The 27,535-nt window shown below is 39.4% G+C and overlaps 1 protein-coding gene across 11 annotated transcripts in view; it reads left to right on the top strand.

The window, feature by feature from the left end:
- The window catches only part of dmd (dystrophin), a 343,068-nt gene that overhangs the window by 159,108 nt on the left and 156,425 nt on the right, over positions 1–27,535 (top strand). For 8 of the 11 annotated variants that reach the window (XM_038716227.1, XM_038716250.1, XM_038716219.1 and 5 more), the window contains exons 10-19: positions 4,487–4,582; positions 6,039–6,137; positions 9,228–9,409; positions 11,051–11,201; positions 11,889–12,008; positions 16,422–16,523; positions 19,581–19,688; positions 19,768–19,953; positions 24,096–24,265; positions 26,660–26,783. In XM_038716227.1, the coding sequence (XP_038572155.1) occupies positions 4,487–4,582; positions 6,039–6,137; positions 9,228–9,409; positions 11,051–11,201; positions 11,889–12,008; positions 16,422–16,523; positions 19,581–19,688; positions 19,768–19,953; positions 24,096–24,265; positions 26,660–26,783 (1,338 nt within the window). Of the gene's footprint in view, positions 1–1,543; positions 1,673–4,486; positions 4,583–6,038; positions 6,138–9,227; positions 9,410–11,050; positions 11,202–11,888; positions 12,009–16,421; positions 16,524–19,580; positions 19,689–19,767; positions 19,954–24,095; positions 24,266–26,659; positions 26,784–27,535 lie in introns of all 11 variants that reach the window. The other 3 variants (XM_038716303.1, XM_038716294.1, XM_038716202.1) reach the window with 2 other exon arrangements.

The raw sequence follows: 27,535 nt of genomic DNA, 5'->3' as shown, positions 1-27,535 counted from the left end.
CATTATCTGTTGCTGGGTTTCCATCCAAGGACTTTTTCAAGTACTAAATTTGTAAACCATATCCTAATCAACTTACTAGTATTGTGTCTGTACTTCTTTTATTTTATGATTATATTTGAAATCCACTACATAACAGAGTAAAATATAGTGGTTTTTACTACACTGCATTTGATTGACAGGTATAGTTACTAGTTATTTTGAAGATTATATATATATATATATATATATATATATATATTAAAAATGTAGGATACACTTCTAAAATGTAATGCATTTTTCATTTATTTTTTTTTTTTTTTTTATTTATTTCTTTTTTTACCTCTAATCAAGTTATTGTTATCTGTAATTGAGAATAAGGTCTTATTTTCTTAATTTTTTAGCCTGATTTTAGTGCAAATCTGCTTTTTTTTCATTTTATCATATTTTCAATATTGGTAGGGGGGTCACCCAACAGTAAATAAAATACTCAAAACTAACTCCACCATGACAAATTACAACAGTTTACTAGTAACTACTTACGCATTAATGAATCATTAATAATAATCTATTAATATATGCAACTATGAAATGGGCCATTTTGCACACTTAACATTGGATGCTTTAAAGTGAAACTATGTTACTTTGCCAATTGTGAGATAATAGTAAATGCTAAAACAAAGTGTTATACAAGCACAATTTGTATCTAAAGTTGCTAACATTAGCCATTATACTGGTCATTCCAGACAGAGTAAGCTGTAGCAGAAATATTTCTGAGTGTATTGAATTGAGCAAGAGCACGTCTTATTGCTTTTGAATTAAACTTTTCAGTTATAAGAGGAAGAATGCAATCTTCTATTAAAAGTGACACAGTTTTACTTTAAGTCCATTTTGCTAAAGGAATGACTTTAAGTAAATGCTTCAGTCTAATTGTAATTGTAAAACAGTTAACACCCATTATAGTAACTCTGGATGTTATGAAATGTTGTCCACCACATCCTTCCTGAACTGAATAAGATGGCTCCTACAGTTTAGTTTGTTGCAGTATTACTCTGTTTTCATCTGCAGAGAGCATGAAATATAGTGACATTTATAACATTTGCTGAAATGAAAGTATATGACTACTTGCCCAATATTCATTTTTGAGACTTTCCATTTTTCTCGTGAATGGGTTTTTCGACACTGTGGTGGTAGAAATGCACCTGATTTGTATTTTTATTTTTTATTTATGCCGTTTCGAAAGTTCACCTAAAATTAGCTTGACATTTGGATGGAAACGGAGCTTGTGTGTGATAATTCATGTTTCTTTTTTTCTCCTCTTTTCTGCTTCTCTTTCTCATCTCTCCCCATCTTCATTTCTCAACATCACTCGCTCCCTGTATACTCCTGTCCCCTTTTCCTGCCTTCTGCATTTCTTCCACTCTGCCCCTTAATTTTCTGCTTCTTCTTCTTCTGTATATTTGGGCTTTTGGTTCCTTCGCTCTATGTTTTGCATCCTTTCTGGCCTCTCCTACCACTCCTGCCAACTCTTTCTCTGTCCTATTCTATCTCTTCGTCTCTCTCTCAGATCACAGTGAGTGTGGCTCAGGGGCGAGTGCAGAGTCCCTCCCCTCAGCCTCGCTATAAAAGCTATGCCTACACCCAGGCTGCATATGTCAAGTCGCCCGAGCAAAAGAGGAGGCGTTTTACTGATCAGGTCCGTGTCTCCTAACGCTAACACTCCACGCGAAACGTCCATCTGTCGCTGCATGTTTTGGCTGCTCACCTGTTGTTTTGGCTGCCCTCACATGTCTGTGTCATTGACAAATAATGTCCATCATACCAAGTCTACGATTTACCTTGAAAATGCACAAGTCTTCCAACGGGTGCAGATGTGCTTGTTTCAAAAAATCTATTTGTTTGTATCTTTCTGATTCAATTTTTTTTTTAATGTTATGCTTAAGGAGTGGTGCGCCTTATGCTACTCTTGTTCCTGCAAAGTGAAACACACTGACATGTTGAATTACTGTCCAAAATTTTAAACTTATAGTGAAAAAAAATATCTAAGACTATGAAATTGAAAGTTTTGGACTTGTTACATTGGACATTTTTTGCATTGTGCGTGTCAAAGACACTGTGTTTTAATTCACGTCATGATCTGAAATGTATTGTATTTTGCTTTTGATGTCACTATATGTTAATTCAAATTTAACAAACTTATTATCACGATTATTTGCTTTCTTGATGGGAGTTAGATGAGAAGATGGATACCACTCTCATTTCGTTAATTACAAAGCTACAACCAGAAGTAGGTTAGCCTAGCTTAGCATGAAGTGGAACAAAAACCCAGCTAACATGGCTAACTCCAAAGTTTCAGAATACGCCTCTAAAGTTCACTAATCATTGTATCCCCTTTGTTACGTAAGTGTAAAAACAACACCAATTTATGGGTTACTGTAACAATTTCTCTTTTCGTCCTTTAAAGAGACTCTTAAAGGATGATTTCGATATCTTTAAACCTGAGCCGTTTTTTCTCAATTTTGACTATCAGGTACAAAACATTTTACAGCTATTGCAGTAGATGGCTTCAGCTGGAAGCTGCAAACCAGCTGCAGTGGCTGCAACGTATTCCTATGGAGCAACTACATCCGTCAAAAAGTGCTTCTTTTTGCCACCAACAGGCTCAGACTGTTATACCAGGTGTCTGACACATCACTGAAAGGATCCCTACTAGGGACTCCTGAAGACACCCTTTGTTTTTAACATTTCGCGCTGAAGCCATCTACTGCACAGATTCCAAAACTTACACCTGCACCTGCAAGTCATTTCGATCCAAAAATACGTGAAAATAGGGCCCAGGTTGAAAAATACTAAAATTACCCTTTAAGGGACCTCTAAGACCTGCAAGGCCAGGGTCACATGACTCAATAAAAACATTCACGTCAGTCTTCAAGTTGTACTTTCAAGTCTGAGGTATCTGGAGTTTCAGACAACAACAGTATTTTCTACTTGGTGAGAAGTGTCAACAAACCTGTGGCAAATGTCTACAATTCCCTCATCACCTGCAGTTTCTGCATAGCTAAATAAAATCCATTATCACACTACAATTAATTCATCTTATTTAGAAAGAACAATAGCGTATACTGTTTGTTTGTATCTAATTTATCTTGTTAATGAATCCTTCCAATTACACAACACAGCAAAAGCTGCTACTTAAGACAATTTAATAGACATGTACAGACATAAGAGTGGTGTTGATTTCCTTAAGTAACTCTTAACAATGAAGCAAATAATTTCCCAAAATGTCAAAATATAATTAAAGTCTTATTGTTAAACTGAACTGTTGCTAATCTGAACTAAAAGGTTTCTCTGTCCATCACTGCCTTTTAAAACAAACACAATCTGACAGGAAAATTAGTTTCTTACTCGTCACCATTAAATACAACAGCAGCCTGAAACACAAAAACACATTGTGCATCCACCGTCTTGTACATTTTTTGTATGTCCTCTTTATTCCAAGTCTGTCCTCTCTATTCCAAGAAACAACTATATAAGAAATATTCAAAATCTTTATATGCGTTTTTACCCTAGGCTGTGTAACTAAATTAGGCCCACAATTGGCTCTAACTCAGGTTGAATGTATTCAGAAACTGTGTCAAATATTTAATATACCAGCAGGGGTCTCGACTTAACTGCGCTGACGCCTAAAAGGCATCGCAAGAAGAAAAGATAATCTGTCAGATAAGCTTTATTCAAGCAGAACCTAGGATATAAACACTGTCTCATCGCAACAGAGTTTGCCTTTCAAGGGTATGAGGAACATAGTTGACATTTAACAGTGCATTGTCCTCACTTTGCCTCAGTCAAACATGGTTTATATGAACAAAATAGTAGATCAAGTGAAAAAAATAAATAAAGAGCGTGCTATAGATTATCAGGGACCTAAATATCTGACATGTATTTTATACTCTGTTAGTACAGACCCTTTTCTGAGTGTCGACCCCCAGACAAAACCAAACACATTTGCAATACAAAACAGGCATAAAGACAGAATGGCGCTGACAGAGGCTGGACAGTTATTAGCAACGTGGATGGGTCCTGTGTATCTTTTCAGGACCTTATTACCAGAGAGAAGAATAGAGCGAGAGGAGGAGCGTGGAGCCGAGATAAAAAGAGAGAAGTTGTTAGTGTCCAGATCAGTAGTGGGCACACAAAGAGAGATATGGGGAGAGAGAGGAAGAGAGAGAGAGAGACCCAGAGAGAATAAGGACAAGTTGTTAAGGTTGGACAAAAGCCAGAACTGCTTGTCGGCACCAGTAATGGCTAACACTAACAGGCCTCTCCTCGTCTCTCTTTATCTTCTCTGTCTCCCACCTTTCTTTCATATTGCCTGTTTTTTCTACTCATCTCTCTGCCTCCCTGCCCCCTTTTTTTACCAATCCTACCTTCTAACCCTGACAAACTCTATTCCTTCTCCTCCTCATATCATTCTCTCTGCCTATTATCTCCTATCCATCCCTTCCCTCTCTAGTTCCAAAGTCCCAGCCACGAGGATCTACAGCGGGGTCTCAGTCCTCTGCCTCCAGGCTCCACTAGCCTGGAGAGCTACCAGGCTGCACTGGAGGAGGTAAGATAATGGCGCTAAAAAAAAAAAAAAAAAAAGTTATTTATCTTATGTTGAATATATTTTCTTGTGTTCTTCTGTTTAAGGATAGGTCTGGTGATATCCTATGTTTTTCTTTTTGTCAACAAATCCCATGTGCAGAGCCAAACAATGAATAAATCCTACTTTACGAGTATTGTGTGTATCAAAGCCTGAAAATCTTTTTCCTCTGTGCCATAGAGCGCCACTGTTGTCCAGAAACTATTAAAAACACACGAGTTAGCTTCACTGTTGCACTTGGTGACATGTTCCTTCAGCACCATGAGCACACAATGTAGTTTACGTTCACTCAGTCCCACATACACTGTCCTGCTGCCAGAAATACTCACTGTAGAGCACTAAATGAAGGATTAATCCACCGCTGAAAATAGTCCCTAACAAATACAATGTTTTCTCCTGCTTGAGTGATATTTGATTATAATATACAGCTGACTAACCAACATGTTCTCACTCCGAAGTTGTCGCATATGCTACTGATAAGCTGAGGCTTAGCAGTAATAACAATGAAAATTCGTGCAGGTCTTCATCTGTAGCTCAGGAGGTAAAGCAGGTTGCCTGTTAATCGGAAGGTCGGTGGATCCATCCCCGGCTCCTTTAGGCTGAGTGGCGAAGTGTCCTTGGGCAAGATACTGAACTGCCTCTGGTGGCTGTGAATGAGTGTGAATGTTAGTTTGTGTTTGAGCACTTAGGCTTAGTGAGTGAATGGTGAATATGAGGTAGTGTAAAAGTGCTTTGAGTGGTTGAAAACACTAGAAAGGTGCTATACAAATAAGGAGCATTTACATATAAATTTGACCAAAACTCATTTATTACCACCAATCCCCTGATGTTACAGTTACAGTAATGATAACGTTCATGATAACGTATATGCTACTTTCACTCAGCAGCTAACGTTACGATAGCATCAGCCTCATCTGGCTCGTTTTCCGTAGTTTCTGTAACGTTAACATTTGTGTCATCTGCTGCAGCTGCTGTCACCCTGGAGCGGCATGAGCTTCAGGGGCAGGCTCACGAAAACACCAAAAGAGTGTAGTTTGAGTTTGCTTTTGTTTCACATCTCCTTTAGTTCATTTCAAACCCCGCCGAGTGACCACCACGCAGCTGTGTTGTTGTTTGGTAGGTGACATCAGATCCCCGTCACAGACCACGGAAGCGCCAAAAATTAGTGCTTTGCACCCCCACAGAGGGGGGAATATATTTCATTTATGAATGAAAGTGTGAAAGTTCTGTCACAAAACCATGTTGTTACGTATCTTCTCGATATTTTAACTGGGTATACAGAAGTCCATGACCTTTCCTAGTTGGTATACGGCGTATACCTGCATTGTTGGTTTAAACTCTTCATGGGATTTGTTGACAACAGGAAATAGAATATTCGCAGGGTTGTGTTTAAGTATGTTACATTAATTCCAATTTGAAGGTGTTGACATGGCTGCTGTCGGCTGAAGATGGACTCCAAGGCCAGCCTCCCATCTCTAACCATGTGGAGGAGGTAAAGGAGCAGTTCCACACACACGAGGTGAGAGTCAAAGAAGTGAAGTCTGTTGCTAGTTATGCTATATGATCAGCTTTTTTTTGCCATTAACAGAGCGTCCATTTAATACGACACTCCTCCTAAACACCACTTCATGCATGATGTAAAGTTTTCGTGTTGTCATGTTTACCTGGCACAAACATTTATCCCTTGTGAGCTTGACATATTTTTTAAGTTAATCCTCCAGTACAGAACTTTTGTCTCCCCTTCTGGCAGTGAGAGTAATTACCCAATCACTGTCGACCAGTGCTTGTGATGTATGCCTAGAGGTGAGCTCCGTTCCAAGACAATAATCTATTATTAAGGTAGGTTAGGTTTTTCCACTATAGGCTGTGCTGTATGCCTAGTAGCTGCAGCTACTGAGTCGCTATGGTTGCTCCAGAGCCATGTAGAGGGAAAGTTGTGTTGACATGACTGCATACAACACGTTGGCCAAAGCGTATTAACACCAACTACAGTAACGTCAAAATAGAATCTATTGTAAACTTCAATTGACTTTGCATTGACAGCATAGATTTTAGTAGTTATTTGAATGTATTCAGTGTTTGAAAATTATCTACTTGATTTCTTGTGTGAGAAATTGAGTAGATAGGTAAAGAAATTTGTCAATTTTCTATTCAATTAACTTAATAATTTGCGTTCACTTAACAAAAGAAACGCGCCCCGTTACAACAAGAGCTGCGGTGTTACTAAGGAACACAAAAATGATTGTCTGTCTTGACATAAAATGGCCAAAATGTTACATATGTATTTTCTAATAATATATTTATAGTTAAAGCGCCATCACATTTAAAGGTTAACAATAAGGTCCATTATTATAAAACCTAAACTACATTTTTAATGGTAGCTAGGTCATTCCTGGCTATTGGTGACTTTTAAGTCCCCAGGAAGTTACTCTAAATATTGTACTTGAAATAAATGAGAAGGCTATTACAAAATGCTATTCTTATACATTGAGGTCTTCTTCATAACATCAACACAAAATATTGCATGTTAAAACATATATTTAAATTTTAAAAATCTTTTTGAGGGAACACACATTCCTTTTTACAATGTCCCCAGAGTGATTTTTCAGTTTCAATGAGACACATTTGCAAACAAATTCTAAATAAATATAAATATAACTTTATTATTGTATGGATTAAGTTAAAATCTATTTAATTATAAATTTATATCAATGAAAAACATATTATTATTTATTATAATTTACTGTGTCCCCAAAATTGCGTTCCACCCTGTTAGTTGGTAGTTAGTATGGTTTTTCGCCTTCTCCACAAAACAACTTCAGTTCCCATAAATCCACATGCAGGAAGTACATCACCCTATTAGGGGAGCAATCAAAGAAGCAAATAGAGTTGGACACCAACTTTCTGTCTGCTTTTTTTTGCAAGTTTTATGACGTTAACTTGTATGTCCTAGTCTTGAATTTCCACCCTGTTAGGCTAAATTATGAAGAAAGTAAACCACATTTTTCAAAAATAACAACCATGCTTGATAGCTACACCAAAGTACTATGTATTTGTGGAGAGCTATCTTTCTAAAGTTTGCTGTCTCACAGAGCAATGGCTGTTATGTTTGGAACAGGGTGGAACATAACAGGGCACATTTTAAAGAATCTATTACAAAAATGCATATAAATGCTAATAATCATTTAATTGTCATTTAAACTGTTCATGTAATTTGCCATTATATATTAAAGGTAACACTTTTGATAGTATTGATAGTTTGAAGGTGTGCAACTGATCACACCTTCTTGTTTATAATCAGTTAATATTCATTTACACAGTGTTTGGATAGGCAGTAACATATATTTTGTATGTGTTTAATATCCTGTATGTTTAAAAAAAAGTTTAATGCATTTTCTATTCATTTAAAATGTTGTGTGAGTTAATGACAAAGTTACTGTTGAAACTAACTGAGAAATTGTTAGTCATTCCACCCTGTTAGTAACATTTCTTTTTTAAAATAACTTAAAAACCATGTTAAACGTTTTGCATGTTTTTATGTTAATTTGTATAGTTGAGAAAGATCAACTTAATACATATGTTTGTTTGTGCACATTTCTGCTATAATTCAACATTTTTTGGTAAAAAATTGACATTTCTAAGTAATGAACACATGTTCTGCTCAAAAAGTCTTGTAACATGTAATTTACCTCATAAAATGTTAAAACTTGAGAATTTTATTATTTTTTTCTCAAAAGGTTAGCACATCGAAAAGTCACCAATAGCCTGGAATGACCCAGCTGCTCAAATGATTTACCTATATGTCAGTGTTGCACAGACAAAACCCAGACAAAAAAACATAAAGAAGTTAAAGTAATAGCATCCATCAATCAATAATAACAACATACCATATCCAGTAACTAGGAAAACTGTGTAGTTAGAGAAAAGAATGAGCCTGCCTCTTCTGCACTGGTGGGCTCGGCTTGAAAATACTGCAGTAATGACTGTAAAGTGGCCCATCACCAAAAAACTGTCTTTGCTGTTTGTTGGTGGAAGACGAACAAACATCTGAAAAAGGTTGCACAGCATAAACTGTAACAAACAACTTTCCAAATGTTCTTTTAGGTATTTTAGCTAATTCTTAGGTTCCCTAAAATAGGAAGATGAGGTTCCCATAGGTTCCTAATCGCAAAACAATCCAGTTTTTGTAACCTGTTTTGAATTGATGGGTGAATTTTTAAGTTGTTTGTCTGCTTGCAGAGCTGACACAGCGCTGAGCAGCTGTTTTAAAGCTAACTGTTAGTGTTGAATTTACTCTGATGGATTTGGACTTACAGGACCACTGGCTTACTATCGACTCTTGTGCTCTCAAAATTAAATTAACCCTGGCCATTTTGCTGTGTGAGACCATGGGAGAATCTTATAAGAGTTAAGTGCTCTGAGAAAATAGATTAAGCACCAAGGTGAGAGGTGGAAATGCATTTTGAGAGCAGTTGAAGTAAATGGGAATGGGACATGCAGTAGGAGTAGTGATCGTAGGCACTCCTCTGCTGTTGGAGGGTTAATTTGGTAAAATGAGTGGAATCATTGGGGATCTGTGTGTGAAATGTTTCGTTCTGTCTCTCACCAGGGATACATGGTGGAGCTGACCACCCACCAGGGCAGCGTGGGGCGGGTCCTCCGGGCCGGCGCTGCCCTGCTAGGGGAGGGCAACTTGAGTGAAGAGGAGAACTCGGAAGTCAGGGAGCAGATGAACCTCCTGAACTCCCGGTGGGAGCACCTAAGAGTAGCTAGCATGGAGAGACAGAGCAGGTAGATACTCTATTTCAAAGATTTTTACGTCGGCCTTTCTGTTCTGATTACGACTTTGGTTCAGACTGAAATATATCAACCGCTTTTGAATGGATTGCCATGAAACGTGGTACCAAAATTGTTCCTCTGATGTCCCCTGACTTTTCATCCAGCTTCACCATCAGATTCAATTTTTGATGTCTATTATTTGACTGGACTTTTAGTGCAGGTGCCTGTCCGTATGTGTTTATGTCAAACCTCAGCTTCTAACTGATCCCATAACTCGCCGGAACTCAATTTCTTGCTGTTAGTTTCCTTCACTCCTACTTCATTTTCATCTTTTCTCTGTACATATATGAAGGAACGCTAAGTTCCTAAAGGGACTAGCGCTAGTATAATTATTTTTTAAAAATGTTAATTTAAGACCATGTCAAAGTGCAGTAGTTACACTTGGACACATTTGGGAGCAAAATTAGAAATAACTATAGGGTTGAATCTAATAGGGTTATGTGTTGTTCTCTCCAGGAACTGACTTGTAAGTATCTGGAAAAATTAGTTCTTGCTCTTCTAAATGTATTAATCAATTTGGAAAAAGATAAAGCACATATCTGAAATGAATTATTAAGAGTGGGAAAAAAAAAGGTCAGAAAAGTGAAGGAGTGCAAAAGTTTTTACGAAACTGCGTCTAAGTTTAATGCGTAAAGACTGCGTTGCCTTTTGGTATGTCCAAGACAAGTGTAATGGCTGCACTCAAAACAACAGATCATGAGACTGCGACTATTCAAGAGAATAGAGACCTAGGCCAGATATAAAGGTTCAAGTATAAATAAATCCAGTAGGACAAGCAACGGATGTTTGTAGCACAACAGCAAATTTGGCAGATTAGATAAAGCCACAGCCCCAATGAGTTTTGGTATCTGATGGAGAACTTTCCGCAAGCCATGCTCTTTAATATTCTTAATATATTGTGATGTAATAGTCAGAGATTTATGACAAGTATTTGGGAGTAAAAGCCAAGAGACTCTGAAGACGATAAAATTACTTAGGAGAGATGTGTCATTTTAACAGAATGTATTCATCAAATGATAGATGTAGATATTCACTCAAACACACACAAATTATTTTAATCTTATCCAACGCTAAACTTCATAGAATAGCACAGCCCAACATTATTTCACTTTCTTTTTTCCATCTTAATTTAGGCCTATGACTAAAGGTTCATCTTTTTGACACAATGAATGAAGATCCCACAGTGGCCAACATTCATAGATACAAAGAACAGCGGCAGTTCTAATTATGGTGAATCCAATGATAACTGACACCGAGCCAAATTTAATTAACTGTTCAGCTATCTCCTTTGATAATCTTGTTGATTCAAGCACAAAGCTGTGCAGACGTGGCCTTGACTGCCAAATTCCTTTTAGACAAGACAGCAAGGGTCTGTAATAATGCATTGGTGAATATAAGAGCAGGAGAGGTGGCTTTTACCTTTTCCACCAATTAAATCAGCAGTAGTCACTGCTTGGGGCATCAACGTGTTCAACCAGACCTTCATCTGCCCGCCTGAACTGTTCTTGAGATAGACTCTGTTTGTGATGATGGCCGACCCTCCACTGTATCGACATGAGACTGACAGCTCACTGAATTGCCTGTCGCTCCCAGACTCCACGAGGTCCTGATGAACCTGCAGCACCAGCAGCTGCAGCAGCTCACAGACTGGTTGGACGTGACGGAGGCGCGGATCAAGAGGATGGGGGCTCAACCGCTGGGTCCTGACCTGGAGGATGTCAAGCACCAAGTGGAAGAGCATAAGGTGGGCAGCTGCTGTTTTTTTTTTAAATGTGGCTTAGCTAATCCAGGCTTTCTGTTTTTGCACGAAACATATGCAGTTTACAAAACAGTAACAGATTGACCTTCATAATTCTTGTATTAAAGTGTTTGTAAGTTTGAACATTCTGTGCAAAACACAACAAGTGAAAATAGGAACCCTGTATGTCCCAGAACAAGCTTTGCAAACCTAAACTCCCTCCCTCTGGGCTGGACTCGGGGCTTTTTCACTTTACAAACCTATTACATGCACAAAAAGATATATATAGGTTGAGACTTGTTTGAAGTTTGTAGGTGAGGGTATGAATGAGTATGAACAGGTTGAAGAGGAGTTGAAAAGATTGCAAGATGGATGGACGGTTCAAAACTTTTCCTGGAAGAAAGTCCATCAAAAAGCGTCCATAGGATGAAAAGAGCACACCAGTAGTTAGCCCTGTTTATGACTTGTGTCTGCCACAAAAAGAATCTTTCTTTCTGTAGTTTAACTTCAGCTGTTCTGTTTGCCACCCACTGTTAAGGAAATATAATTGAAACATGGTTCTGTTTTGAACTCCTTTGGTCTTACAGGAAACCAGCAATGCTTAGCTTCTCCTACTTCCAGCTGCATTCTAACTAAAACTAGGTTGTGTTTTTCCTGTTGTGCTATGATTCTGCTTGTGTTCCTGTCTCGTAGCTCCTGCAGGAGGACCTGGAGCTGGAGCAGGTCAGGGTGAACTCTCTGACCCACATGGTGGTGGTGGTGGACGAGAGCAGCGGAGACAGCGCCACTGCCGCATTGGAGAGCAAATTACAGGTAAGGACACGCGCGCACAGTATACAAACCTACACAAACACACACATCTGTGTTCAACATGCTCACATTGCTCACACTTTGCTGATCACACAGAGCTTTGGGGAAGTTTCATAGGAAGGCAAATACCTCTGGGCTAATTTTCATCTCTCTTAAAATTATTTCTGGAGTTTCTCTCTCTCTCTCTCTCTCTCGCCACTCACTGCTCCCTCATACTTTCTCAGTGGGAGTACGCTCAGCAGATGCTGGTTGTTGTTTCTTCGGGGCAAATAGATTGAATGGGAGATAGTTTCGTCTTTGGTGTTGTGCAGTAATTAGACCTTGTCAGCGAGATGTGCTTGGGCTCTACGTGTGTGTTGTAGCTTTCTGCTGATTTTGTTTACTCTATAAGTTATCATCACACAGACTCCAGCTAGGAGCCAGACTTTGCTGCCTGTTTGTGCGGTTAATTCTCCACGCTTGTCTTTGCCTCTGATGTATGGGCCTTAGTTTCCCTTGTTAACTCCTATACACTGTAAAGAATAAAGCAGAACTCTATTAAAACTGCAGCTGGTGATTTCCACTACTTTCTAATGCACCCGCCTTAATTTCAGTATGCTGCCCCGTGTTCAAGCACAGTCGCACCTGTTACTGTCTTTGTCCAGGATTCCGTTGTTGGAAGGTATCTCACCCTGAAATTGATTATCTGATACAAGGATATTAGATAAACAAGGAGACCAGTTTCTGTGCCGCTGAAGTGTTCACGCACTTCCAGACAAGCTGCAGGCTCGCTATTGTGACCTCAGATCTCCTTCTGTGGACGAGAGAAGATCCTTTATGTTCTTCGATCAATAAAGAATTGTTGCATTAAGGTTTTAGCTTTGCGAGTTGAAGTAGAGCTGGTTGTGAAAGTTGCAGTAAGTTTTTTCTTTTTCCTTTTTAAATCTCTTCAGAATCTTAATCGTTTGGATTCAAATATATTATTAAAACGTCCAAATTGTGATTTTAATTTGTCATCGTTGAACAAAATGTTTGACAACCATTGTTGTGATGTTCTTTTCCATAGCCTTTGAAAGCTACTTTACATCTGAAGATCATTACTTTCTCTGATCACCAGCCAAGTTTCCTTCCAAATATAGTGCAAAATTCATTTCTAAAAAATCGGCAAAAGAAAATGTGGTTCGTGTGTTTACATTCACCACTATTATGTGAATATTACTGAGATAAATGAACAGTTGATGGTCACGTGCTTAATGTACAGATTTATTTGCAAAGTCTGTTTCCACTTTGTTTGCATTGATACAACTTTTCTACCTCCGCCAATTGTAAAAATGTTCTTGCAATTTTTAGCCTTTTTTATTTCTGGCCGTTTGGCTCCGTTTTTTTTGTGTGCCAATTGAAAACAAGAGGATGGAAAAGCTCTTACTTTTTCTGTCTGCCGTCTCTTTCACACCTGTAGTTAGGTTCACGTAGGGGGGAAATAAAAGATGTATTGTTGTTCTGATCGGTTTCATGTTCACAGTGACAAATGAGCCAAGAGCTGTAAAAGTCATATGGTCACGGGTGGAACAGTTTTTGTTTTAATCAGGAACAATCTCATCACTCACATGCTGACAAGCATATATGATAGTAAATCACCAGATTTAATAGTAATTTATTCCATACTAAAATCACATTTCTGCTATCACACAGTCCTGTGGTCACCCTGCTTTGCTTTTCACACCACACTTGGAACCAGACCCTCCTTTTCAGGCGGTCTCGGCACAGTTATTTGATTTCTAGATTCCAAAATAGCCTAAACAAACCACAGCAAACAAGCAGTCCAATCAGGCAGGTTAGACATTAATTTTTTTCTCACCCTTAAACTCGAAGTTCATTTGGATTTGAATTACTTACAAACCACATGCAAGTTAAACACATGTTTTTTTGTGTGGAAATATGTGTAAGAGGACTCTGTTACATGTCAATACAATTGCAATATAATTATAAGCTGCTACAGGTGTTTTCCTCTGTGTATCCTCCTGATATGGACGAACACCTCTGTGATGATCTGTTTTGCACTTGCATCAGATCCATGCACAAGGAGAACATGAAATAGAGCATATTTTAACAGCGACATCAAACTGCAGCCTGGATTGCAGATGAAGGTTGTGCTGAAGTTTCCAGACTAAGCTGCATATGATCATAACTGAGATGGAGAGCTGACTTGGTGGAAAACAGGAAGTTGATGCGAGGAGAAAAGAAGAAGTCATGGTGATTTCATCTTGGGAATTCAATCTGTTATCTTTGGAGAAGGTGCAATCAAGCCAGCAAACGGAAATTTGGGCAGAGCTGGCGATATGCATGAACAGTAAATGAGGACAGTTGAATGATTAGACACGACTGAATCTCTTCCTTGGGGAGAAAAGGTTTGAGGAGTTGTGGATAAAAGTAAGTTGCTCTGTAGTGAACGCAGATGAGCTGAAACTGAAAATCTCTCCTCCCACACTTGAGTCAGAAACTCTGAATTCACAATGTCGAATTAAGCAATTACAATGCAGAAAACATTTTGTTTGTGTTGCATCCAAAGTATAGTCACACCTAACATCATTAGAAACCTAATGCAACTTCAGGTTTGACTTTCTTTTAAATTTCTGGATGTTTGCTCGCTTTGCTTTGTTTCCTGCAGTGCTGTTTATTACTACATACAAGAGATAAATAGATGAGAGAGAACTTTGTGTGCCGGCATGTTAAAATGCAAACAGAAGGTGCCTTCCCTGGTTTCTCCTCACTGTTGAACTGTCACTTGATTAATTACAGGCCATTCATCTTAAGATTAACCTGCTGAGCCTCTCTCTCCACGTCTGTCTGTACCCGCTCCGTTGTCTCGCTTTTTTTTTCTTTTGCATGTCATTGTCTTTTCATTTCCTTTCCTCCCTCACTGCCCTCCCCTCTCTCTGTCTCTCTGTCACTCTGATGACTTTGTTCAGTGGACACATTGTGGGTTTTTGTCTTTGCCAGTTAAATGGAACGGAAGAGTGTCTCTCCCATTTTACTCAGCTAACAGCCAGCTGCCAATACGCCGATACAATGGAGTCAGGAAAAATACACTTTTACAGCTCAACCCCTCTGTGTGCATTTGTGTGTCAGTGTGTGTCCTGCATGCTTTAATGCACATACTGTGAGTGTTCAGATCTTTACGAAGGACCAAGTAAAAAAACTATAATATAACCAACAGACAGAAAAGAGCAATGGAAACTGTATGTTGATTAACCTTTTAGTCTTTCTTGTTTGGAGGCTAATAAGGACAATAATAACTTCAATTCTATAAGTAATACCACATAATTTATAATGTTAAATTATAATGAGAGCAGGTTGTCTTTTATCCCAGGGTTGGTGGTTTAATTCCCAGCTCCTCCTGCAAGATACTGATCGCCAAATTGCTTCTAATGGGCAGGCCAGTGCCTTGCGAGGCAGCTCCTCCATCATCAGTGTGTCTGAATGGGTGAATGAGAGGCAAATTGTAAAGCACTCTGCCTGTAAAGGTAGAAAAGTGCTATATATAAGTCCATTTACCACATACTTTGAAAACCATGTGAATTCCTGTCGGTTTGAATGACCCCTTTTGAAATTTCCAGAAGGTGGTTTGAAGTGGTGCAATTTAAAAAAAATAAAAAAAAATAAAACTTTAAGTTGTTTTTTCCCCACAAATTCAGCTAAAAAGCGTCCAATATTCAAACAGCTATATTTAAGCTGCTGAGTCACTTTCATATAATATAAAATTCAAGTTGCTCAAATTGGGTTGGTGAAGTTCAGACACCAAAATGCAAGAGGGATTTGAACACCCATCCATCAAGAACATGCACTCAGGCCTGAATGGAACGGATCTGTCCTATCAGGGTATGTTCAGAGAAGTTCAGATGAGCCGCTAGAAGAAAGATGTACTTTAATTTTAATATTTGGATTTGAAATAAGGATTTAGAATTTATAAGATGTATATATGCATACCCTATTATGTATTTTTAAGCTGCTGCTATATGATCATTTTAAAGTATTTATCAATGTACACTATTTGTCAGCAATTGTAACTTCTCCTATGGATATATACACATGTTCTATATTATTACAACTGTGTTTACTATGTTGTCATTGTTATACAGCAGCCTCATAGAATATATAGGAATTTTGTTCTTGTCGTCTCTGAATTTCATGCCCTTCCACAATCATGATCAGCTCTGTCCCTCAGGCCTGAGAGGAACGAGAATAAAACTACATTTTCTGGCGGCTAAAAGAATTTAACTGGCAAGTGAAAATTTGAATCCATAAGAGTTTGAGGTGATGTAATGAAAATGTTCCAGTCCCTCGGGAGAAATGATTCAAAAGGATTTTCTGTATTAATCCAGACATTAGTTGAAGATTTATGTGCGTGTGTGTGTGTGTGTGTGTGTGTGCATACAGGTGCTAGGTGACCGCTGGGCAGCCATTTGTCGATGGACAGAAGAACGCTGGATTCTTCTTCAGGAGATTTTACTGAAATGGCAGCACTTCACTAATGAACAGGTATGAGCGCGAGTCTGCAGTTGTGTGTGTGTGTGTGTGTGTGTGTGTGTGTGTGTGTGTGTGCGCAGAGCTGAGGCAGGATCACAGCAGTATTTGCTGCATGTATAATGAGATTAGATCATCCAGATCGTGTCTACACCCACATTCTGCAGGCTTTAAGAGAAATGTTAAGCTGAAATAGACTTAATATTCATAGAGGGACAGTAACAAAAAATTTTTCTGTAACTGTGGAAGATACCAACTTGTTTTGTCTAACTCAGACTGTTGAAGTCTCACATTAACTTCAAGTTTAGAATACATTAGAATACATACAAGCAAAGAGGACTGTGTAATTTGTCCACCATCGCCATCTTTTAATAGCCAGTATAAATATCAGGCAAAAACTATTTCAGTGTCCATGTGGGCATATGTTTGAGGACATATTTCAAAGGATGTGAACCTTTCATTTAAGAGGTGTGTGTGGCCGTGTTACATAGTTGTTTTATGTGACGATGGTGTGAGCAAGAAGGTCAACATGTTGAGCCACTTGTGAGATTTTATGGTATCATGTTGTATGGAGTGGTGTTGAAGCGAAGATGTGAAAAATGAGCCAGAGAAGTGTAAGAAATAGAGTGGCATGGCTCTAGGGATGGCACTGCTGGTCTGTCATCGCTTTTGTCCAGATCGAAATGTCTCATAAACTGTCGGATGCATTGCCGTGATATTATGATCAGACATTCATGTTCCCCTCTGGATGAATTGTAATAACTTTGGTGATCCCTTAATTGTTCCTCTAGCACCATCATCAGGTCAAAAAGGTAATCTCTCTAATACTTATGGCCAAATCAAAACTAATGACATTCCTATGAGCCTCCGCTGTACTTTGTGTTTAGTGCTAATTAGCAAATAAACATCAGCGTGTGACTTTCATATTAGAAATTATTATGATCATTCTTTCTTCCCTTTATCAGCATCTCTGCAGTTGATATTTTTAGCCAAGGCAGACTTTGTAAAGGAAATTGGATGTGTCATGATATCCGATTTGCTCATGTTCTGTGATGAATTGCGGAAGCTAAAATCACACCATTGGATTAAACACGATTAACTGATCAGCCTTGATTAGAAGACCAAAACTGGATTTGCATTGCTGCCCTTTGAGTTACCCTTTGATTTATTAAAAAATGATCTTTATCAGTATTATTTTGTATTATTTAAAGCCAAATATACATTTATTTATTTTTTAAGTATGATATTTTAAGAGATATTATATTTTTTATTCAATAAGACTGTAATAAAATCTAGATAATTCTGTTTTTGGATGCTGATGTCTTACTGTTTAAAAGTCTTTGTGCATTCTGTATATATTTACATTGTACCTGTACCTTAATATGCCCACCATGTAGAACTAGGGGCATCAGGGGCCCATTTCATGAAGTGTGATTACTCTCTAAGTAGACATTCATCATGAAATAACCTCTCCTCTGTGTTTTCTAATGAGGGATCGTTGGCTACAATGGCTTCGAGACATCAATAAGAACCAAATTTAATTTGATAAATTATTCAAAACATCAGGAAATGCAGTGAATTCAATTTCCCACGTTCTCTGGCTAAACGCTTGTTCAAGTGCCACCCCGGGCTCCGGTTGCAAATGAACTGTCCATGCACTGATATAAATATTCACATTGCAACCCTGGGCAGAGGGAGAGATGCTGTCACAGACAATAGGCATGAGGATGATGCCGCAGTCAAGAGCCGTCTGTACCAACAGGAGGCGACGGCTTGACGTGCACTGCCTTCCACATGATAACGTTTCTTTCTCCTCCTGCTCCCTCTTTTCCTGTCTCCTCATCTTTCTTCTCTTCCCTCTCTGCCTTTTATTCGTTCATCCATCCTTCCACTTGTCTCCTATCCCCTCCCCTCTTCTTTCCCTCTCCTCTTCTTTTATTTCCTTTCCCATCATCTCCCATCCTCTCATCTCCTTCCCTCATTCCCTCTCCTTGTTGCCTCTTCTAAATACCCCTGTCCTTGTCTCCCCTCCCCTTTTCTTTCCTTTCTCCTCTTCTTTTTTCCTTTCCCGTCATCTCCCATCCTGTTATCTCCTTTCCTCATTTCCTTGTTACCTCTCTACCCCTACCATCTACCCCTGTTCTTTGCTCCTCTCCTCACTCCTCTCATCCTCTCTCATCCTCTTTCCTCTCTGCTACTTTATCCTCCTTTTTTCTCTCCTTTTGTCTTCTTTCCCTCTCCTCTTCTTTTATTTCCTTTCCCATCATATCCCCTCCTTTCGTCTCCTTCCCTCATTCCCTCTCCTTGTTGCCTCTTCTAAATACCCCTGTCCTTGTCTCCCCTCCCCTTTTCTTTCCTTTCTCCTCTTCTTTTTTCCTTTCCCGTCATCTCCCATCCTGTTATCTCCTTTCCTCATTTCCTTGTTACCTCTCTACCCCTACCATCTACCCCTGTTCTTTGCTCCTCTCCTCACTCCTCTCATCCTCTCTCATCCTCTTTCCTCTCTGCTACTTTATCCTCCTTTTTTCTCTCCTTTTGTCTTCTTTCCCTCTCCTCTTCTTTTATTTCCTTTCCCATCATATCCCCTCCTTTCGTCTCCTTCCCTCATTTCCTCTCCTATCTATCTCTGTTCTTGTCTCATATCTTCTCTTCTACTTTTCTCACTTTATCCTCCTCTTTTTTTCTCTCCTTTCGTCATCTTTCCCTCTTTCTCCTCATCTCGTCTTTTCTGTTCTTCCATCTTCTCTTCCCTTTCTTATGTCCTTTTCTCTTGCTCCCCTCTCCTCCTTTCTCTCCTTTCTCCTCCTCTTTTTTCCTTTCATTCTCTCTCATCTCCTTTCCCCACTTCCTCTCCTTCTCCTGTCCTCACCTCATTATGTCTCCTCTCCACTCCTGTTCTTTTTTCCTCTCTACTCCTCTTTTCTTCTTTCCTTTCTTCTCCTCTTTTTTGTCCTCTTCTTTTCATCAATGCTTCTTTATCCTCCTCTTCCATTCTTATCTTTTCTTTTCACCCCCTTCTACTCTCTACTCTTCTTTCCCCTTCTCTTATCTCCTTTGCTCTCCTCATCGCAGTGTTTATTTGACTCCTGGCTGACTCAGAAGGAGGAGCTTGTTCGCTCCATCAAGACCTCCAACCTGAAGGACCAGACAGAGATGGTGGCCTGCCTCCGCCGTCTTGCTGTGAGTCTCCCTGAAACAGATCTACTATCCCTTTTATTTGGCATGAAGGATAAATGTATGTGTATTTATGTTCCACCAGACGGTGAAGGCAGACCTGGAGGTAAAGCGCCCCGCCATGGACAAGCTGTGCTCCATGAGTCAGGACTTGCTGTCCAGCGTGAAGAACAAAGAGGTGGCCAGCAAACTGGAGGCCAGACTGGATAGCTTTGCCCAGCGCTGGGACCGACTGGTCCAGAGTCTGGAGATGAGCAGCTCCCAGGTAAAGGTTGGTGTAATTGGTGTATTAAATGCACTTTCTTGCTTACTTTCTTGAGGAAGAGACCAAAACCACTGTTGTGTCTGTAGGATATGATGAAACTTAGCTTAGCATAAAGACTGGGACAGGGGGAAACAGTTAGCCGGGCTCTATCCAAAGCTATGAAAAATTAACCCAAAAGCACCTAGAATTTTGACAAATTTACACATCGTATGTTGTTTTTACCCCCGCGACCCTGTAAGCAGGATAAGCGGTTGACGATGGATGGATGGATGTTGTTTTTAGGCCACAAGAACATACTATTCAAAGCAACAAGTTGTGGTTTTGCATTACAATTTGAGTAGTTAAATTACATTTACTAAAGTAAGTAACACTCTGTTACTTAACTTAACTTAACTTACTTAACTTTTGCAGAGTTGGCTTGCTTACCATGTTACTGGAAGTTAGATGCAAGGTGGATATCAGTTTAGTGTGTTTAGTGCATTCAGTGTAGAGACTGGTCTAGGATGTGCTAGCTTGGCACAGGGCGCTGAAGGTGGGGCCAGATAGTTTGCTGCTACCAAATGATAAGAAATGTGGCTCCTAGTCAGCTTATTAAAGTTAGCAAAGGGAAAGTTTTATTCAGTTGGAGGGTGTGAACCCCCAGCTTCACTGAGGTCGGGAAATCCAGAGAGCTGCGTGCAGTCACAGGGGGGCAGTTAAGCCAGCTGTTGATGGTCAGTAAATCCCTCCAAACTGCAGGCTGCCTGCTTGTCGAACCACAATGTCTTGTTTTCTATTTCTACAAATACAGAAGATGTCTGATGGAGCTGGGTAACGAAATGTAACAATTAATGTAACTCGTAACCTTTGTAACTTGCTGTTGAGTAATTAGTCATTTTTAAATTACTGTTTAAATTAGTAATGAGTAATTAATCAAGTTTTTCAAGTCACTTGCTTAACACTGGTTATCACCAGGAGGTTGCCAGGCAATCAATCAATGCAACCAGCCAAGAAGTAGTTCCAGGAAACAGTGTGTTAATTATTGAGCTTTAGGACTTGTGTCCATATAGTGTTTTCTGGCAAAAGGAAGCGCTGAGAGGTGAGAGAAAAAAACCCTGCCACATTAACAGAGGGTTGACTACACGACTGACAACAAACTTACATGTCCCACCCAATCTACTATATGATTGGGTGCCTGAATAGAAGCAACAGAGCCGACACCAGCGCCTTTCTGAAAAGTCCAGAGATTTTCAAGCTGCTTAAAGCAGCTCTAAACTTTTTTTTTTTTAAATGAGCACAAACTCTCTATAAATTAAATTCCCACACAACAAAAGGATTGTGTTACAGACGTTTGAGTTGGACATGTAAGTAACCCATGAATTTAAGTAAGTTAAATTAAGACAATCAAAACAACTTTGCTTTAGCTTTTAACCAACGTTCTGGCCAGCTCAGAGTCTGTCAGCCTTGGTTCTCAGGGCTGAGAGTTTGTCCAATCAGCTAGCTGATTGCACTTCATTTCATTCACTCAGGGCCCCGGCTCTTAATCAGTTTGTGATTAGGTAGAATAAAAACCAGCAGGAAGTTGCAACTCAGGCACCAAGATAGTTGATTAAGTAGCAGTTTAAACACGTTTTAGAGTACAAGAGTTAGGATTGAAGGCAAAATGTAGACAAAAGTTAATCAATCAAAAATCCTTATAAGGTTGTCTTCTTCTGTTCCTAAATGAAACCGTCAGTGTGCTCCTCGCTTGTTTACCAAACCGGTTTGTTCTGGTTTATAGCCCCACCAATGACTTATTATCAAAAGGAAATCCTTCTGGCATCCAGACACCCTGAGGCCACATTTGCCCTGCTATATAAGGATTCTGTTGTGATGAAACTGAGTTCTAGTAGCTGCGGGTGTTTGGCCTGAGGGACAGAGGAAATAAATGGATTGGCTGGGTGACAGAGGTCATTGAACACTTACAGAGGTTTATGTTACACACCAGTGAAGAATACTGAGGAGGAAAGAATGGAATTAGGACTGACACAGTGTGCAGTCCTCTCCTACATGCTCTGTCCTGAGAAAACTCACTGATGAAGGAGGTGCTTTCAATCAGCAGTAGTTATCACTCTTCATGATCCCCCTCCGCCCCACATCTCTGTTGTCACATTTGTGCTTTTGAAACTGAAATGCTCACTGACAAGGGATAAGATAAACACAAAGTGTTTCTGTGATTTTCCTGGAGAGCTTCAGTAATGGGATATATTATGTATTATAGGTTTGCAAGGAACCTTTATGTCCTGAAGTGCTCCTTCTAATTCTGTCTATACTCAAAAGCTCAAAGACTGTAACTTAAAGCGATAGTGTGACATATTGATAAATACACTCAGTTCCTTTCTTAATAAAAGTAGATTTTAATACAATAAGCATAAAATGTTTGAAAGCACACACACACACACACACACACTTATCCATCATAGAGTTACCGGTTACACTCTCTCCATCTGTAGTGGCCATTTTTCCATGCTAAAAGTACCTAGATTCTTTTGACTTGTCTCAGAGGCAGTGAAAACGTTGAAGATAGGTGATTCTTATACAAGGTTACACCTAAGCCCGGCCCGTTACCCACCTGATTTTCTAGTCCTGCTTACATGAACACTAACTACATGTTGTTAAACGTTCTCATCAAGTATAACTGCTCAAAATCTTTTTTCAAGTTTGCAGACTTCTCTGCATCTTACTAGCACCATGTTGTTCCTAAACTTCTTTACCCATGCACACTATAAACTCAAAACACCTGTCGTGAATAAAAATGTATGCAGTTGAATGCTCTCACTTAAAGATTAAATAGCGGGCAAATAGAGTGATTAAGCATGCGTGGTTTTGTTTTTGCAAATGACTTAATTTATGATAAATGAAGTAGTCCGCTTCAAATTAGACTTTCACAGTTCACACAGGTTCTCCTTGACTGGTCCTTGACATGTGCTAATGCCAAGTTTGCTAACCTACAAAATAAACAGTAAAACATCATAAAATATGGCTTCCAAGTTTGAAGTCAGGTCACGGACAGCCCATGGCAATCCATCATTGGGCACGAACCGTTACCCTTACGGCCCTTGTATTGCTTGTCAAACTTTTGAAGCATTGATTTATTAACTTAACATGCCCAGAACTGTAACGCAATAAGGTATGAACATAGTTTTTGTTTCTATTGCTTGCCATCCTCTGCAGTTGGCTTGTCACTAGTGTGGTATTTCAATATTGCGTTTATCGTGACCGCACTATTCAAAATATACATAATTTGTTGTATGAACTTATAATAATATTAAAAAACATGTGAAAACATAGAAAATTTACCAAATATAAGTATGTGCTTAACTTAAGACTTAACTTACACAATCTTTCTTTCACTCCCTCTCTCTCTCCCTCTTTGCCTTCCTCTCTCTCAAGTAATTGTCCATTATAATCTGTCAGATAATTAGCTGATTGACCTCTTCAGGCACACACACAGTCTGCAGCTCTTCAGCTGCACACACATTTGTACACACACACACACACACACACACACACACACACACACACACTGTTATCACAGGAAAGCAACGGACAATGCTCAGAATTACAATACACGGTCCAAACTCTTGTCATCTCACGCCAAGAGTATTATAACTCATGCTGACCTCAGCGGCTCATTCAGAAAGCAGCAGCTCAGCTGTTTTACCCAAGTTCTCCCAACACTACACCGCCCCTCCACACCATGTGCCGGTTTCTTGTGGCTGCTCGAATCCAATTCACTGTTACTTGTCTACTGTGTTGTGAATGGCTCAGGCCCATCCTATATCTAGGACGTTGTCAAACCGTACACCCCAGCAGAAACTGTACACATCTTCCGTAGTAAACTGAAAACTCATCTGTTCAGACTGCACCATTGCCAATAAAAATAAATAAATAAATTTCTCTGTATCTTATTGTCTCTAAATGTAGCACTTGAATAAGCTCAGTATATCTGATGACGTTGATGCACTCTGAGTGTGTGTGTGTGTGTGTGTGTGTGTGTAGGCAGATGTGACAGTGTGTTAAGTGGTGATTTGGGATCTATATGATTTTGACAAATCCTTGTAAACTTATAGTGCGCCTGCTGTCGTGTGCAGTTTGTCTAAATGTATTTTTTTTGCGTGCACTTTCAGCTCTCGTCGGCTGTCAGCGTGGCCCAGCAGTCCGAGCTGACCCACTCTGTCACTGCGACCGTTACCAAGGTGACTACAAGGGAGAAGGTGTCAGCTGTGCGCCAGACCCGAGAGTCACCACCGCCGCAGAAAAAGAGACAGGTCGTGGTGGATTCTGAACTCAGGAAGAGGTGGGTGTGCGTTGCTACACTGAGGAAGTCGACGCTGAATTATAATTAGTATTACAACATCAAGCTTCTTTTCTAACTTGTGTGAAATGTTCAGTTACATGCACCCCTTTCTGCTGTCTTATCTCAGCAGGTAGGTGATGAAACTCTACAGATGCTGAAAATGAGTATCTGTGATGGTGATTATAAAGGCTAGTTTGATATGAAGCCTTTGATAGTAGTGAAGTAGGAGACTCTGAAAATCCTTTTGCATCTTGTAGCGCATAGTGAAGCAAGCGACCTTAGAAGAGGATGTGTTACGCAGTGGTGGAAAGTCATAGTACATTTTGGCCTCGTTCAGACTGTCAGCCCAAATCCCTTTTTTGAGGGAATTCCAGATTGATTTTGGATAGTCTGGACAGCAAAAAAGCAAATCAGATCCAAGCCACATTTGGAGGTGGTTTGAAATGTGATTCGGATTTCTACAGATCCAGACGCTCTGGCCGCTCAAATCAAATTTCTGTGTTGCATAATTTTTTTCCAGACCAGATTTTCAACCACTCTGCCACTGATTGGCTTGTCCTCGTTTGCCTCTGTTGGTTAAGGTTGGGGTTACGGTTAGCCAATCAGAGGAAGAGTAGGGGTCAGAACTTGACACAAAGCTGGGGCAAGTTCAATCTCAAAACGTTTTCCACCACAGGTTGAACGAAATATTTCATAGGTATGTTTTCTTTCCTTTGGTGTCAAGTGAGAGTTGTCGAAAATCTGGCGGCAGGAAAAAAAAAAGTGCATCAGAGCGGCTGAGCAGAATCCATGCTGTGCTCTTTTATGTTGTGTCGCAGAACTCCTCCCTCTCCGAGTTTGTCTGGTGCGACAGGGGGAGGACTTGACAATTACGATTGTCTGGTGGGCGAGATGATAGATCTCTATTGCTCATGCTTCTTTGTTGGAAAGCTGCCTCACCAGCCTTACTGACGCCTACGTGGTTACCACATCCCATGCAGATTTGTCGGTCATGTCTGAAATCCGATCTCTTGCAAACGACTGTGAGGAAAGTCTATCTTAAAGATCTGATTTGAGAAACAAACCTGATTTGCCTTCAGTCTGAACAAAGCCTTACTCAAGTACTGTGCTTAGTAATACAGTTTTCAGGCACTTTGCTTGACTGTTTCAATTTTATGCTACTTAATACTTATTCTATTACATACAGTTGGTAGATGTACTAAGTAAGTCACTTTCAAGATCAACAGTTGATTGACAAGCAAAATATATGTTATGAATCAAATTACAAAACAATATATACAGTATACTGTTCATGGGCGTTCTTTGTAAAGAAATTGCTATCCTTCAATGTCCACACAAAATGCCCTAAATATTTTAATGTCCTTTTATTGAAAGTGTTTTAACCTTCTGCATCATCATGCTGGTTGGCAACGCTACCGAGGCACACAAACAGGCTGTCAGAAAAACTGTAACAACAGCTGGCAAACTACTCGGGCTTACGTTACCAAGTTTGGATCTACAGAGACAGAACAATGAAGAAGGCAATCAGCATTGTGGTTGACAGTAGCACGCTCTTGCCTCCTCATTTAAATTGTTGCCAACATATTCACTAAAAAATAGACAAAAAATGTTTTTTTATGTAATTTATTCCACAAGCCATTTTTCTTCTGTTATCTAACTTTGCATTTTGTTCATTGATAAATATAATCTAAAAACATGTCTGTTTTTGAAAGTATTCTTACTTTCTTCAGCACCTAAAAGTTTTTCACAGGGCTGTATGTATGTGTGTCGATAATTCCACATGGGATGGATAATGTAAATAGTCAGACACAAAAATAAAACTTTGCATTCATTCATTCAATAATGTTATTATATTATGAACGTGATTTAAAAGAACTTACACTCCCTCCTGTAAGTGTTACAGGCGTATTTACCAAATGGAGGTGAAAACCACCTCCTCACAGTTCTAGACCCTGATTGGCTGACATCCTGGCTCCTCTGACCAAATGAGGGAATGAGGCGACTTTCCATATCTGCCTAATTAGATGACGTTAATGTATTGTCAAATAAGGGGAGCCAATCAAGTCCAGGTTGTGGTTAAAAATTTGCTGTAACTTTACATTTAACCACCACAGAATTACATTTCTACTTTTAGAGTGTAGGTGCTGTGGAAAAGCAAATCGCTGTTTAAAATATCAAGTGAGGAAAATGATTAATGTGTTTTTAGTGTTGTTAGCTGTAGTGATGAACAAGGTAATCCCCAAATTAAATAATTTAGAGTTAACAGGAACAACAAAAGATGCATCATCATGAAAATTTCTTTTTCATACAAAGCTGCAGCTCAACAATATCAGCATAGCCGGTAACATTATCAAGTGTGTTTGTTTGTGTGTGTGTGTGTGTGTGTGTCCTCAGGTTTGACGTTGACTTCACAGAGGTCCACAGCTACATGACTCGTGGTGAGGCCATCCTACAGAGCCCCGAGTTCTCTGTGTCACGCAAGGACGGCAGCATTCAGGATCTGCACGACAAAGTGCAGGTAAAAACACCTGTGTGCATGTGTGTTTGTGAGACGCCCCGCAGAGCTTAATCTGCTGAGGCCTGTGAAGCTGAAATAACAAAGTACCATCACACAGTTGGGTTAGAAATGAATTTTACCTTCCATATGGCAATCATACCTGTGAGGACGCTTTGAACTGTGATTATGCATACAGGACAGCGCTGATGTGGCTCGGTCGAAGTATGAGACGCAGCAAAGTGTCCATAATGATTCAAACTTTTTACAGCAGCTACCTAGGCCTGTCAACGGGCTGGATTTGTCCTATAAACACAGTAAACAGGAGAATCAAAGAAGCGTACTCCAGTACCAGTTTCTGCTTACTGCAGCAAATGATAAAATATGGCAACAATCTGGTGTAGCATGACAAACAGGTCTTTCCATGTAGCTTCAAGGAATATGTTGGCTTTCCAAGAGTTTGTTTGCTAAATAAACAGGGGGGGGGGGGGGGGCTACAGCTAGACTGGCTCCGTCCAAAGGTAAAAAAAATAAATAATAATAATAAAATAATAATATAATAATAAAAATCACCTAGCTGCTAACTGTGTTTGTATGCTGTTTGGTGAAGTGTTGCCAACAATTTTCAGTGAAAAGTAGCACTCAAGCTAAACATAACTGGCTGTAACTAGCTTTATCATCAGTTGTTATTATTTTTCAAGCTGCTATCAACACATTTCAGTGAATCTAAATCTCCCTCTAATTTCAAAATCTTTTAATGAAGGTTGTTGTACTGG

This window comes from Micropterus salmoides, unplaced genomic scaffold, assembly GCF_014851395.1.
Source record: "Micropterus salmoides isolate LMB-PRFRI ecotype aquatic unplaced genomic scaffold, ASM1485139v1 Ms_hic_scaffold_1, whole genome shotgun sequence".
Lineage (NCBI taxonomy): Eukaryota > Metazoa > Chordata > Actinopteri > Centrarchiformes > Centrarchidae > Micropterus > Micropterus salmoides.
The sequence above is the reverse complement of the archived record's forward strand: the minus strand, read 5'-3'. Positions and strand labels throughout refer to the sequence as shown.